General features: G+C 42.8%; 1 protein-coding gene across 4 annotated transcripts in view; it reads right to left on the minus strand.

Annotated features, from left to right (window-relative positions):
• Positions 1-13,603, minus strand: part of galnt3 (UDP-N-acetyl-alpha-D-galactosamine:polypeptide N-acetylgalactosaminyltransferase 3 (GalNAc-T3)) — a 200,529-nt gene that overhangs the window by 56,300 nt on the left and 130,626 nt on the right. For all 4 annotated transcript variants that reach the window (XM_072473890.1, XM_072473896.1, XM_072473883.1 and 1 more), the window contains exon 7: positions 8,166-8,366. In XM_072473890.1, coding sequence (XP_072329991.1) covers positions 8,166-8,366 — 201 coding nt within the window. The remainder of the gene's footprint in view (positions 1-8,165; positions 8,367-13,603) is intronic.

Below are 13,603 nucleotides of genomic sequence, written 5' to 3' on the forward strand. Positions count from 1 at the left end.
ACAAGATATTCAGTGACCATGAATGGTGTCTTCATGCAAATGTAATTGGCCTCTCAGACAAAGCTTCCTCACCCTAACTAATTAATAATAATCAAATCTTGACCAGAGCCAGTTGGCCAATTTATCTCCCAACCTCCATCCTGAAAGTAACACAAGGAAAATTAGTATTCTCTTCAGCTCTGATTGTTCAGGTCGATACAAAACAAGCTGAAATCAATTTTTTAAATGATATCTAAGCAGTGAGTAAAAATTAAATCTTCATTCCATGTAGGTAAAAGCTCTACTTTCTCAATTTTCCAAGAGACGCAACAAAAGAAAGCAACACCGGTGCCTGGGTAACCAACATTTATGTAGCACAAGTTGTGCTACACTAATAATTCTATTTTGTAATCACAAGTAGGCAAGGACACTGAATTTTCATTTCAAATTCAAATACAGATCAGAAAGATCAAATAAAAATCCACATACTTTAGCACCTGTACTGAAATAGTCCTTTTATAGCACAGGGTCATTTACTGGCAGAATACGGAAGAGAAATTCCATGGATGGTTGGTCCAGTCAGACACTATTTTTAAAGCAGTACAGAATTTAGGAAAGGTGGGCACATTCAGGTTTCCAATTTTAGTTCCTCCTCTCGGCCTAATTCACCCGCGACAGCAAGGAGGAGGCAGCAACTAAAAATACAGTGACCAAAGATAGACAAGACTTCCTCTGAAGAGTGAGTGTGTAGAACCATTATAATTTAACACCGGTAGGGCAGCATGGTGGCGCAGTGGTTAGCATTGCTGCCTCGCGGCACCGAGGTCCCAGGTTTGATCCCGGGTCACAGTCCGTGTAGAGTTTACACATTCTCCCCGTGTTTGCTGGGTTTCGCCCCCACAACCCAAAGATATGCAGTGTAGGTGGATTGGCCACGCAAATTGCCCTTAATTGAAAAAAACTGAATTGGGTACTTTAAATTTATTTTTAAAATATATAACATATATATATACCTGTAGAATTGACCGTTGGTTGATTGGAGATTGTACGTTCAGAACATACCGACGTTGGATGCATCTGATCCCATTTAGAACAGAGGGTGACCTCTGTTGTGAGATTTAACCACACTCTGTTCAGTTCAAGCAGCAGTTGTTAACAGCAGCTCAGCTGGGAGTTGGTCACAGAAAGCATGGAGAGCAATGACAGCTCAGTGAAGCTGAGTGAAATTATCTGCTCTCAGAGGCTGGGAGTTGAGTCAAAGAGAATCCTGTGAAGAGTAGCAGTCTGCTTGGTGAACCCTTCGGGCAGTGATCCTGCAGGTGATTAGTCATTCGGGTGCAGCCTTGTAATCGCAGCCGGATGACATTGCAGGAATAGAGATTGAGCAACTGGGAATTGAGCAGTCCTTGGGGCAATTTGAACCGGAGTCCTGTTGCCTATCAACTCTATGCAGACAGGACAAGCAAGAGGGCTTCGAAGTTGAGTTGGTAGTGCTGTTGAGGGAAAAGAGAGGCTAAATCCTCAAAGGAGCATCCCTGAAATCCCTCAACAGGAAAGCACAGGGTTGCAGGACTTTTTGTGATTCACAGTGATCACTAACTGAATGGAGAAATCCCTGGGATCTATCTTGGTTGTGTCTGCCATTTGATGCGCAGTGTGTGTTTGGCAAATTTGCCTGTTAATTCATGTTACCTCATGTTAATTCGGTATGTTAGAGCAGTGTTCTTCAAACTTTTTTTCCGGGTACCCATTTTTACCAACTGGCCAAACTACGGGACCCAACCCGGCCGACCTGCGCGACCCACCATTTTCTCTTGCCTTGTTTGCTGCTGACAAAAATGGAGGAAATGGTTTTGGGTCCCTTTGGCCCTCGCACACGCTCCTCCAATAGAACGTGTTGGATGAAGGTGAAGCCGTCCGGTGTCGGAATGTATGGAGTCTCCAACTGTCCAAAGTTCTGCATTTTTTTCCTGTAAAATTTTATCAAATAAAACCCCCCTGAACTTGTCAAAAAGAAATAAAAATAAAATGAAAATAAATAAAAATTAAATGAATAAAATAAATGAATAAAATGAATAAACCCCCCCCGAACTTGTAAAATAAAAAGCTACGACCATTTTTTTTTAAAAAAAAGCAGCCGCACTGCGCATGCGTGCCTGATCATTGGCGCGCACGCGTATAGTTTTGTGCATGCACGCCGATGATCAGGCACGCATGCCGACCGCATTTTTTTTTTTACATGTTCGCAGCCATTTTGAAGGGCGCTTGCAGGGTAGGCGAATTGGCCACGCTAAATTGCCCCTTAATTGGGAAAAAAAAAAGAATTGCATACTCTAAAAAAATTTTAAAATCTGTTCCCCGCCCTCCACAGATATTGCCAAACCTGTTGAGTTTTTCTGTATTTATTTCCGATCCCCAGCATACAGTGATTTCCTTTAATATAAAAAAGATTGATTCCTGGGTCATCCTACGAGGAGAGATTGAGTAGAATCAGACTAAGTTCCCTTATGTTTAGAAGAATTAGGAGGTCAGCTCATTGAAACACGTAAAAAAAATAAAATTAAAAGGGGTGACCATCTAAAGCGTCTAGAATCAAGGATCTCAGTCTCAGGACGAGGCATTGAGATGAGAAGTACTTTCTTCGCTCAGAATTGTAAACCTTCACATTCTCAAACACAAGAGGGCGGAGAGTGGTACTCGAACGTATATAATATATGGGCAATTTCATTTAACTTCTAATCCATCTGTTCTTTGTGGAAAACTTCTGCTCCTCTGAATAACAGAATCATACAGCACAGAATTAAGCCATTCAGCCCACTATTCCTGCGCTTACAGTTTTGATAGTATATAGATGGCTCCAAGACAATGTGTACCCCAGCAGATTCTGCAACCAGTTGCATGCATCTTTGATCTTTATATTTTTATTTCATGTCATGATGCATGCACGTATGTGCTGTAAAAAAAATGTTTTGATGGCTTTTATGGCAATGCCAAGACGTGCAAATTCTGCAATTCACTATTTATAAAATATGAAAGAGGGCAGGTAAAAAATAATCAAGCGGACATGTCTGGACTTATAATAATAATCGTTCTTGTCACAAGTAGGCTTACATTAACACTGCAATGAAGTTACTGTGAAAAGCTCCTAGTCGCCACATTCAGGCGCCTGTTCGGGTACACTGAGGGAGAATTCAGAATGTCCAATTCACCTAACAGCACATCTTTCGGGACTTGTGGGAGTAAACCGGAGCACCTGGAGGAAACCCACGTAGACACAAGAAGAACGTGCAGATTCCGCACAGACAGTGACCCAAGCCGAGAATCGAACCTGGGGTCCTGGTGTTGTGAAGCAACAGTGCTAACTACCGTGACTTCATGCGAGATCAGGAATTGGGAAAAGGCCAAGTTTAACAGTCTGTCATAATTAAGCCACATGTTCAGGCATGCAGTCTTCCATTTATATTACAAGTTGCCAAGTTACAGAAAATAGACCACTGACATGACTCACTCACACCTGAAGTACAAAGTGTCTTAACGTTTGACAACCACCAGCCTTTGATAATTCTTTAATCTCTATGATAGATTGAGTAGCAGTTTGATATACAACATAGCAACCCATCATGTATTTGAAATAAATAATTCAAATAGTTGCTCAGTGGAATGTAAAATTACCAAAATGAGCAAATATGTAATTTAAAGTTCAGGAAAAATGTAATAACTACAAACATCAGTGAACATTTACCATTTAATATTGCGATATCAAAGGCTAAAGATTCACGAAAGCTCATGAATTAGGTTATAATTGTGCTTGATATTCCGGTTGAAAACCAGGGACAATAAAATAAGCAAACATTCTATTCAAATTGACATATGCCTTGCCTTATAAAAGCTAGAAGCAACTAATACACTTGAACACTTATTGGAGAGGAGGGGAGAGGGGATTAATGAAATGCGGAGAACAAAACTGGAGTTCAACAGAAATCATAATGTTATTTATTCTAGACACAGTAGTGTTCATGTTGGCACGGCTCCAGAATGATCGCGCCTTGGATCAATTTCACAGTTTTCTACATTGTTAAGTACCTAATCTGAAACATACACTTGATCTGAGGAATGAGATGAGGGAAAAAGAGAAGCCAATTGGGAAATCAAAAGAGATGCGGGACTATCATACAAGGATTTGAACAATTAATTGGAGAGATATTAAGGCCAGCCCATGCCTGCATGCTTCTCCTTTGATCACCAGGTCATGCAAATGGTCATGCAAATAGAATTGTTTGTGCAGTAAAGACTCAGGAGATAAAATGCAGGGGAGGAGAGCAGAGGGACAAAAAAACAAAGAATTTTTAAAAAGCAGAAAAGTCATTTGATTTAAAAGTTGGATAACTAGGAGAGAAAATAAATGCACGATTTAGCTAGTAGCAACCAAAAAATTGCTTCCACAATCAAAAGGCCGCTGAAACTACCTTTCAAACACAAATTAGAAATAAGTTAGAAAATAAGTTAAAATAAAAAATGAATCAGTATCAATTCCTTTTAAAAGCCTGTATTTTAATAGAAAAAGCATGGCCTCAGGATCAGCAATTCTGGCCCCGACAGGGGGCCAGCACGGCACTGGAGCGACCCACGCCGCTCCAGCTGCCGATCCCGGCGTCAGATGGGTGCCGCGCGGTCCACACATGCGCAGTGGCACCGGTGCATTTCCGCACATGCGCGGTGTCCCCCTTCTCGGCACCGGCCCCGACGCAACATGGCGTAGGGCTACAGGGGCGGGCGCGGAACAAATGAGACTCCCAGCCCGAGAGGCTGGCCCGCCAATCGGTGGGCCCCGATCGCGGTCGGACCCCCCCCCCCCCCCCCCCCCGCCAAACAGGCCGTCCCCGGACCTTTCCTCGCCGTGGTCCCGCCCGGTAAGACCAGGTTAGAATGGCACCAGCGGGACTCTGGTTTTTTTTTGGTACGGCCGCTCGGCCCATCCCGGGCAGAGAATCGCTGGGGGGGGGGGGGCCATAGAGCAGTCCCCGGCCAGCGCCACACCGACCACGCCGGCGCCGATTCTCCGCTCAGCAGAGAATCGCGTCCTGGCGGTGTGGTACAATTCACGCCGATTCTCCGGGCCGGCCCTGGGGTAAGAGAATCCCACTCTATGTACATATCCTATGACTAATTTCTAAAATTTTATAAACTGGACAAAGACACTTTTAAAATAGCTGAAGCGATCTCTGTCTGTGACCCTTGAACAAAACGTACACCTCGTTATCTCTGAAAAGATACCAACAACTCCTTGTGGGCTGCAGAGACCAAATTCAAAGCAAAGCATCTGCATTTCATAAGCTAGGCCAGCTGGAACAAAGGACAACGCAACATTACTCGTTGGAACATTTAACAATCACACAAACCCATACAGGGGATACAAACTCTTTGTCAAAGGCACTGTGGAGGTGAGTCATGTGATGTGAACCTCTTGTTGGTGGAAGCAGTTATATTGCCTTGCTGTACTGCAAAAGTCAACCTGCCATTTTACCATCTATCTACAAGCAGCACAGAAAGGGGGCTCTGACCTGACAGAATGCTGAGCCCAGTCTGCACTGTTTCTACTGGAACCTCTGTACCATCGTCTATTAGACCGACTGGTGCCTAGCTCCTTATGTGAAGTCAACTCCACTGGCAAACTGAATTATACAGCATCAGTTTTCAGCCTGCTGACTTCAGTGAAGGAATAACTGATTGGACTTTGATTCTGGACACACGTGGAACAATAATTGTTTTCTCTGTGTTCTTTGCCTTCCACAAATATTTCTCTCTCCATCTCTCTTATGGTATAAAGTGAAAAGGAGACAACAGTGCTATCCTTCTCCCAAGTTGGAGTGTGTGCAAACAAATCCTTTAAATTCATCCGATTATGTGTTTGCTGTGGGGTTATTAAAAGAAATTGGATTACACCAAAACTGGGGTAATAGGCAACTACTTAGAAAGGGAGAAACAAATCTAAACACTTTTCTGTACATGGACAGTTGGTGAGAGGAGAAATCAGGGTTATTTAAATTAACCCCCTACCTGTCCGTAACATCATTTTGAGAAAATCATGAACATAAAGGTGCATAGATCCTTTCAAACATAATTTTGGTCCAGGATTCTGACACAGTGATGGGTGTTCAAGTCAGGATTATCTGCGATCTGGCAAGGAACTTGCAGGTGGTGGTATTCATACATCTGCTGCCCTTGCTCTTCTAAATAATGGAGATCACCAATTTGAGTTGTTGCTGAATGAGCCTTGGTGACTTGCTACACTGTATCTTGTAGGTGGCACATACTACAGCCACTGTGCCCTTGGTGGTGGATGGAGTGTATTTAAAGTGGTAAATGGAGTGCTGATCAAACTGGCTGCTTTGTTCTGGATGGTGTAGAGCTTGGGAGTGTTACTAGAGCTGCCTCATCCAGGCAAGTGAAGGGTGTTTTATCACACTTGGGCCTTCTACATAGCACAAAAGATTTGGGGAGTCAGAAGAGTAACTTGTCACAGAACCCCTGACCTTTTCTTGTAGCTCCAAAATTTATGTGGCTGGTCCAATGCAGTTTCTAATCCATGGTGATTCCCAGACTATGAAGCTTCCAGAAAGTTACATTGACTAACCATGGTTGGGGGCCATGCCCCTGGAATGGACTTTCCAAACAAATATTATCTGTGGAATTCACACCTATCATTTACTCTTTAAAACATTTTTTTTAATAAAGATTTAAAATCCCTAATTCACTTTTTTCCAGTTAAGGGGCAATTTAATGTGGCCAATCCACCTATCCTGCACATCTTTGGATTGTGGGGGTGAGACCCACGCAGACACGGCGAGAATGTGCAATCTCCACACGGTCAGTGACCAGGGGCTGAGATCAAACCCGGGTCTTCTGTGCCGTGAGGCAGCAGTGCTAACCACTGGACCACCATGCTGTCCCATTTATTCTGTTTGGAGTAGGATTCAAACAATGGACTACTGGACTCTCTGTCTCCAAGTTTTCAGTTCAACAAAGGAAAGCTGACAAGGCCAATGACCAATTCTGACTTTGGATATGGGGGTGGTTAATTACCCCAAGATTCAGAAAGGACATGGGTAGACTGCAGCTACAGAGAAAGGCTGTGCCATCTTTGCCTTTTGAAGAAACATCAGTCATCACCTAGTCTGAGAACCAGGCTCTTAAACTAGCTGTGAATCATCAAGCAGCCAAAATACCTAACCTGCACCAACAAAATCCACCTCCTGTATATTTGAGTACAGGGAACTTTGCAATCTGCTGCAAACCCTTCACTTAAACTTTGAACCATTCAAGAAACCATAGACTGGCCATATGGGAGACTGGAAATTGTAAATTAGAGACGTAATTAAATGTAATCTGTAGAAGTGCAACCATTATTCAAACTGTGTTTGTTGAGTAGGCACAAGGGTGCGCCATTGTGTATGCGAGAGTAAATAACCTTTTTTAAACTCACAAAAGCTTGCTGCAAATTTATTGAATTGATATACACACTCAAGAATAAGAGATACGTCTCTTTCATTACAAAATAAACTGAATGGGCAATAAGAGACCGAGTACATTCTATTTGTGACACATTGTTCCTTCATCACTCCTGCCATAAAACGCTGGAGCTCCCTATCGAATAGCTGTGAGAGTACCAATATTATACAGACCGCAGTGATTCAGGTTGGCAGCTCACAATCATTTTCTCAAGGGCAATCAGGGAGGCCAATAAATGCTGACCACCAGAATTAATAAATGCATAAAAAGAAAAATTCCTTTTGAACATTGCAACCAAAATAGATTGCAACCAAGATATAATTAAATTATGAACCAGTGATGGTTGTGATGCTACGGAATTCAGTTAGCTGCATTATGAACTTAAAGGAATCTTTTAAGGAAAGGGGCAAAATGTTGGTAAATAAAAACCATTCGCAATCCTGCAAACAAGCTAGACGTATAACATTATCATTGCTATAAACCGGTTTCTCCATAGTACCTCATGCAGCACGTTTGAAGTTTGATTTCTTCAGCAAAAGGTCAAACAAGGAGTAGAAGAAATCATCGTTTTGAGAATAGTTGTATTGAATATTTATAAAAATGGAAGTATTGTTCCCCATTTTATTTGAAAATCTTCAATAATTCTAAACCCCCAAAATTTTAGCAATGTCACCTACCTCTTTAGACATCTGCATTGCCTGTTGGTTTCGTCGATAAAATATCTGTTTGTAGTCATCCATCCATACTTCTGCTAGGCGGACCAAGTTGCGAGCTATTACTTGAGTACCTTTGGGAAAAGTATGTGGACTCTTGGTGCGGAAAACATGACCGACTACAGAACATGGCAAAATTTCCAACTGTCCACCACACAGCCAAACCTGTTAGTAAACAGGAAATTTACTGATGTTATTAATAAACAAAGCAGTTCAGTGCAACTTCCTCTAATACATAGAAGCTGGAAACAGCTAATTAATAATATAAATCTGTCAATTAATTAATGTCGGAATGAATTTGATTTTAAAAAGTTTGAAGAAATATCTTTAAAAAAAAAAAAAACAGACCATCACCCTGCCGACATGAGAATCTGCAAAAAAAAATGTAAACAGTATTTCACAAACATGTTTATGTGTGATAAATAGTAACACATTATTAGAAGCTTATTGTAATAAGTGGTGTGCAGCTCCTCTTCACAACTGAAAGACTTTCAAGACTAACCCCTTTTAAATTGGGAAGATATTGAGCCAGATTTAAAGTCTGTCTAATTGAATGGGTTTTTAAACTTTCGCCCATAATGTTCATGATGCACATGAAACAAGGAGCCACAGGACAATGAATTGATAAATTGTATCAACTGGTTTGGTCCAATCGGGATTAACAATGATCTCTTTGACTAAGGTTCTAGTCACCTTTATAGTTCCTTTCAAGGTTCGTTGTCAGCCATTGTCTGATTACAGCCCCTATAAGTGTGAGTTGTTATTGTAATGTTGAACATCAAGATTCAAAATCTAAAATTAGCATCCCGATGAGGACAACAGTGATATTTTAGCATTCTATAAACTAGTTCTTGCACCACATCCAATTTGAACACAAGTTTTAGGAGCTGTTTTCTTTTAACTTCACTTTATTGAGGACAAAAGATGAATAGGAAATCATTTAATATACTGAAAATGTAATAAACATATTTTTTTAACGTTGCTTAGTTTTAGAGAGAACTAAATAGTTCCAATTAAGAATGAAATCAGTTGTACAGGCATGACATTTATTATGGACCAGAACAGAATACATAAGCATATACTAAACTTTGTAGACACTACAACTGTGTCTATCATCCGATATTCATAGCTTAGTCATAACTGAGATTCTTTCTTCACATCTGCATTGTGAAAATATTGCACCTTTGGAAACATGGTAGTTTTATGAATGATTCTATCTGAATGAGATGGAAGTTTGAGAAAGAATGATCTGGTTAACGAATCATGCATCAAATCAAATAGGGCAATTCAGTAACCAGAACAGTCAGTACACTTGCTAATCTAGGACTGGAGCCAAGAAGTTCTCATGTTAAATTGAGATTGAAGACTTTTGTAGACACAAAAGAAAAAGATACATTATTTGCCTAGTACCACATTTAAGCATCATCCAGGAGCCAAGGATTTTGAATTATCCAAAGCTCTTTAATTAAACTTTTTAATTACCCAAAGGCCCTGTCTGAAGGCATTTGAAAAAAGTGAATGATGTCAAAGCACACTTTTTGGCATTGCAAGCATCATCAACCAGATCCAGCAAGTAGTTCAGGCTATCAACCATTGTACAGAATGACATTTAGCCTCAAAATTATCACAACACAATGGAAATCCTTTCCAGTTACGGCATTTCAGTTTTTTAAATTCAGTATTTGCATAGCCTAATTTAGCTTGAGCTTAATGATAGAACTCCCATTGCTTTTGCAAGAGAACATGGAAATATTAAGCCAAAGTGAAACATTACTGAACCTAGTTATGCAATCATGAGTATGCCAAGAGGCCGAGGGAGAATTTGAGAATTAGGATGTATATGGTTTCAGTTTCAATAACTACACCCACACAAGTTTAGATTAAAAGGTATTTAAAAGAATCATACAATCCACAAAATGTTGACAAAACTATATTTTCAAAAATTTGTAGCTATTCCATCGCCTGGTTTGTTTGTCATCAAATCATGTACAAATCAGTCCAAGTTAACCCATCTATTGGACCAAAAGCTCTCTGTTCAGTTCCCACTACAGCCAGGAGTCCATTTCTGACATCAGCTGTATACTCAGACTGAACCAGATATTGTACAACTTCAGTATACTGTATGACCATGTGGTGAACTTCAAATCCCACACCTCAACAATAGCCAAATCCACCTATTTCAATCTGTGACATTTTGGCCGGGATTCTCCAAGCCCGCAACAGGTCGGAGAATCGCTATTGGCACGGGAGATTCCCGCCACGCCGCTCTGACGGCGATTCTCCGGCGACTGGAGCACCAGTCGGGGGCCGCTGAAATAGGCCCCCACAGCGATTCTCCGCGGGCGACCGGCCGAATTCCCGCAGGCGCGGTTTACATCTGGTACCACCCGGTGGGAGTTTGGACCGACGGCCGCGGTCCTGGTGGGGGGGGGGGGCAGGGATAATCTGACTCCGGGTGGGGGGCCTCAGCGGTGGCCAGGCCCGCAATCGGGCACCACCAATCGCGATCTGGGGGGGGACCTACCTTCCTCCGCGCGGGCTCGCTGTGGGCTACAGCCCGCATGCGCGGACCCGCTTGCGGCCTCCGTGCGCATTCGCGGACCCGCTTGCGGCCGCTGTGCACATGCGCGGACCCACTTGAATCCGCCGTGCACAGGCATGGCCGTGTGTTCTGGACAGCAGGGCCCCGTCGGCAGCCAGTGCTGCGGGACACAAGCCGGGCACTGCTAGCCCCCTGGAAAACAGAGAATCACCCCGGACTTTCGAGAGTGATTCTCGCCTGTTTTACGGCAGGCGTGGGGACTTCGTCCCCGAGTGGGAGAATCCCGGCCCTTAGCTCTGTCCCTATTCTGCCCTCATCACTACTAAAACTTTCATTCCACCCAGGTTCAAATCATTTGTGCCTTTATAAGCCTTGTTGAAGCTTAAAGCAGGTATTTGGCCTGTCACAGCATGCCAGCTCTCAATGAGCTAGCCAATCCCAGTTCCTGACTCTTTCATCATGTCCTTTACATTTTATTTTCAAATATTCATCCACCTTCTTTGTGCAGCATTGTAGTTATAGGTTACAGAATGGCAATACAAAACCAGTGGAATAATGCACTATATATCCCCCATGCACAAGACATATAGTAAACAAAGCAAATTACATACAGCTATTATTCTAAATTAATCATTCTACTATAGTTATTCAGCCATTCAAATTGAAATTTTTACGTTATCGTTATCAAGTTGCAAACCAAATTTATTTTGCACCAGTTATCTCTTATGTGTGTAAAATACTTGACTGAAATCCACAAAAACAGTAAAATTAAGCTTTGAAAGATATATATTTTGTTTATCCTTCCATATATTTGTTAGTGCTCTTTGGGGGGGGGGGTTTAAACTAATGCAGCAGGGGCATGGGAACCTGGATTGTAGTTTTAGGGTACGGGAGAATGAGAGTATAGAATTCAGGAGCACAGATTTGACGTCGCAGGAGGGGGCCAGTGTTCAGGTAGGTGGTTTGAAGTGTGTCTACTTCAATGCCAGGAGTATACGAAATAAGGTAGGGGAACTGGCAGCATGGGTTGGTACCTGGGACTTCGATGTTGTGGCCATTTCGGAGACATGGATAGAGCAAGGACAGGAATGGATGTTGCAGGTTCCGGGGTTTAGGTGTTTTAGTAAGCTCAGAGAAGGAGGCAAAAGAGGGGGAGGTGTGGCGCTGCTAGTCAAGAGCAGTATTACGGTGGCGGAGAGGATGCTAGATGGGGACTCATCTTACGAGGTAGTATGGGCGGAGGTTAGAAACAGGAAAGGAGAGGTCACCCTGTTGGGAGTTTTCTATAGACCTCCAAATAGTTCTAGGGATGTAGAGGAAAGGATGGCGAGGATGATCCTGGATAAGAGCGAAAGTAACAGGGTAGTTATTATGGGAGACTTTAACTTTCCAAATATTGACTGGAAAAGATATAGTTCGAGTACATTAGATGGGTCGTTTTTTGTACAGTGTGTGCAGGAGGGTTTCCTGACACAATATGTTGACAGGCCAACAAGAGGCGAGGCCACGTTGGATTTGATTTTGGGTAATGAACCTGGCCAGGTGTTGGATTTGGAGGTAGGAGAGCACTTTGGGGACAGTGACCACAATTCGGTGACGTTTACGTTAGTGATGGAAAGGGATAAGTATACACCGCAGGGCAAGAGTTATAGCTGGGGGAAGGGCAATTATGATGCCATTAGACGTGACTTGGGGGGGATAGGTTGGAGAAGTAGGCTGCAAGTGTTGGGCACACTGGATAAGTGGAGCTTGTTCAAGGATCAGCTACTGCGTGTTCTTGATAAGTACGTACCGGTCAGGCAGGGAGGAAGGCGTAGAGCGAGGGAACCGTGGTTTACCAAAGAAGTGGAATCTCTTGTTAAAAGGAAGAAGGAGGCCTATGTGAAGATGAGGTGTGAAGTTTCAGTTGGGGCGATGGATAGTTACAAGGTAGCGAGGAAGGATCTAAAGAGAGAGCCAAGACAAGCAAGGAGGGAGCATGAGAAGTATTTGGCAGGTAGGATCAAGGAAAACCCAAAAGCTTTCTATAGGTATGTCAGGAATAAGCGAATGACTAGGGTAAGAGTAGGACCAGTCAAGGACAGGGATGGGAAGTTGTGTGTGGAGTCTGAAGAGATAGGCGAGATACTAAATGAATATTTTTCGTCAGTATTCACTCAGGAAAAAGATAATGTTGTGGAGGAGAATGCTGAGACCCAGGCTATTAGAATAGATGGCATTGAGGTACGTAGGGAAGAGGTGTTGGCAATTCTGGACAGGCTGAAAATAGATAAGTCCCCGGGGCCTGATGGGATTTATCCTAGGATTCTCTGGGAGGCCAGGGAAGAGATTGCTGGACATTTGGCTTTGATTTTTATGTCACCATTGGCTACAGGAATAGTGCCAGAGGACTGGAGGATAGCAAATGTGGTCCCTTTGTTCAAAAAGGGGAGCAGAGACAACCCCGGCAACTATAGACCGGTGAGCCTCACGTCTGTAGTGGGTAAAGTCTTGGAGGGGATTATAAGAGACAAGATTTATAATCATCTAGATAGGAATAATATGATCAGGGATAGTCAGCATGGCTTTGTAAAGGGTAGGTCATGCCTCACAAACCTTATTGAGTTCTTTGAGAAGGTGACTGAACAGGTCGACGAGGGTAGAGCAGTTAATGTGGTGTATATGGATTTCAGTAAAGCGTTTGCTAAGGTTCCCCACGGTAGGCTATTGCAGAAAATACGGAGGCTGGGGATTGAGGGTGATTTAGAGATGTGGATCAGAAATTGGCTAGCTGAAAGAAGACAGAGGGTGGTGGTTGATGGGAAATGTTCAGAATGGAGTTCAGTTACAAGTGGCGTACCACAAGGATCTGTTCTGGGGC

The sequence above is a fragment of the Scyliorhinus torazame genome, chromosome 2 (assembly GCF_047496885.1).
Source record: "Scyliorhinus torazame isolate Kashiwa2021f chromosome 2, sScyTor2.1, whole genome shotgun sequence".
NCBI lineage: Eukaryota > Metazoa > Chordata > Chondrichthyes > Carcharhiniformes > Scyliorhinidae > Scyliorhinus > Scyliorhinus torazame.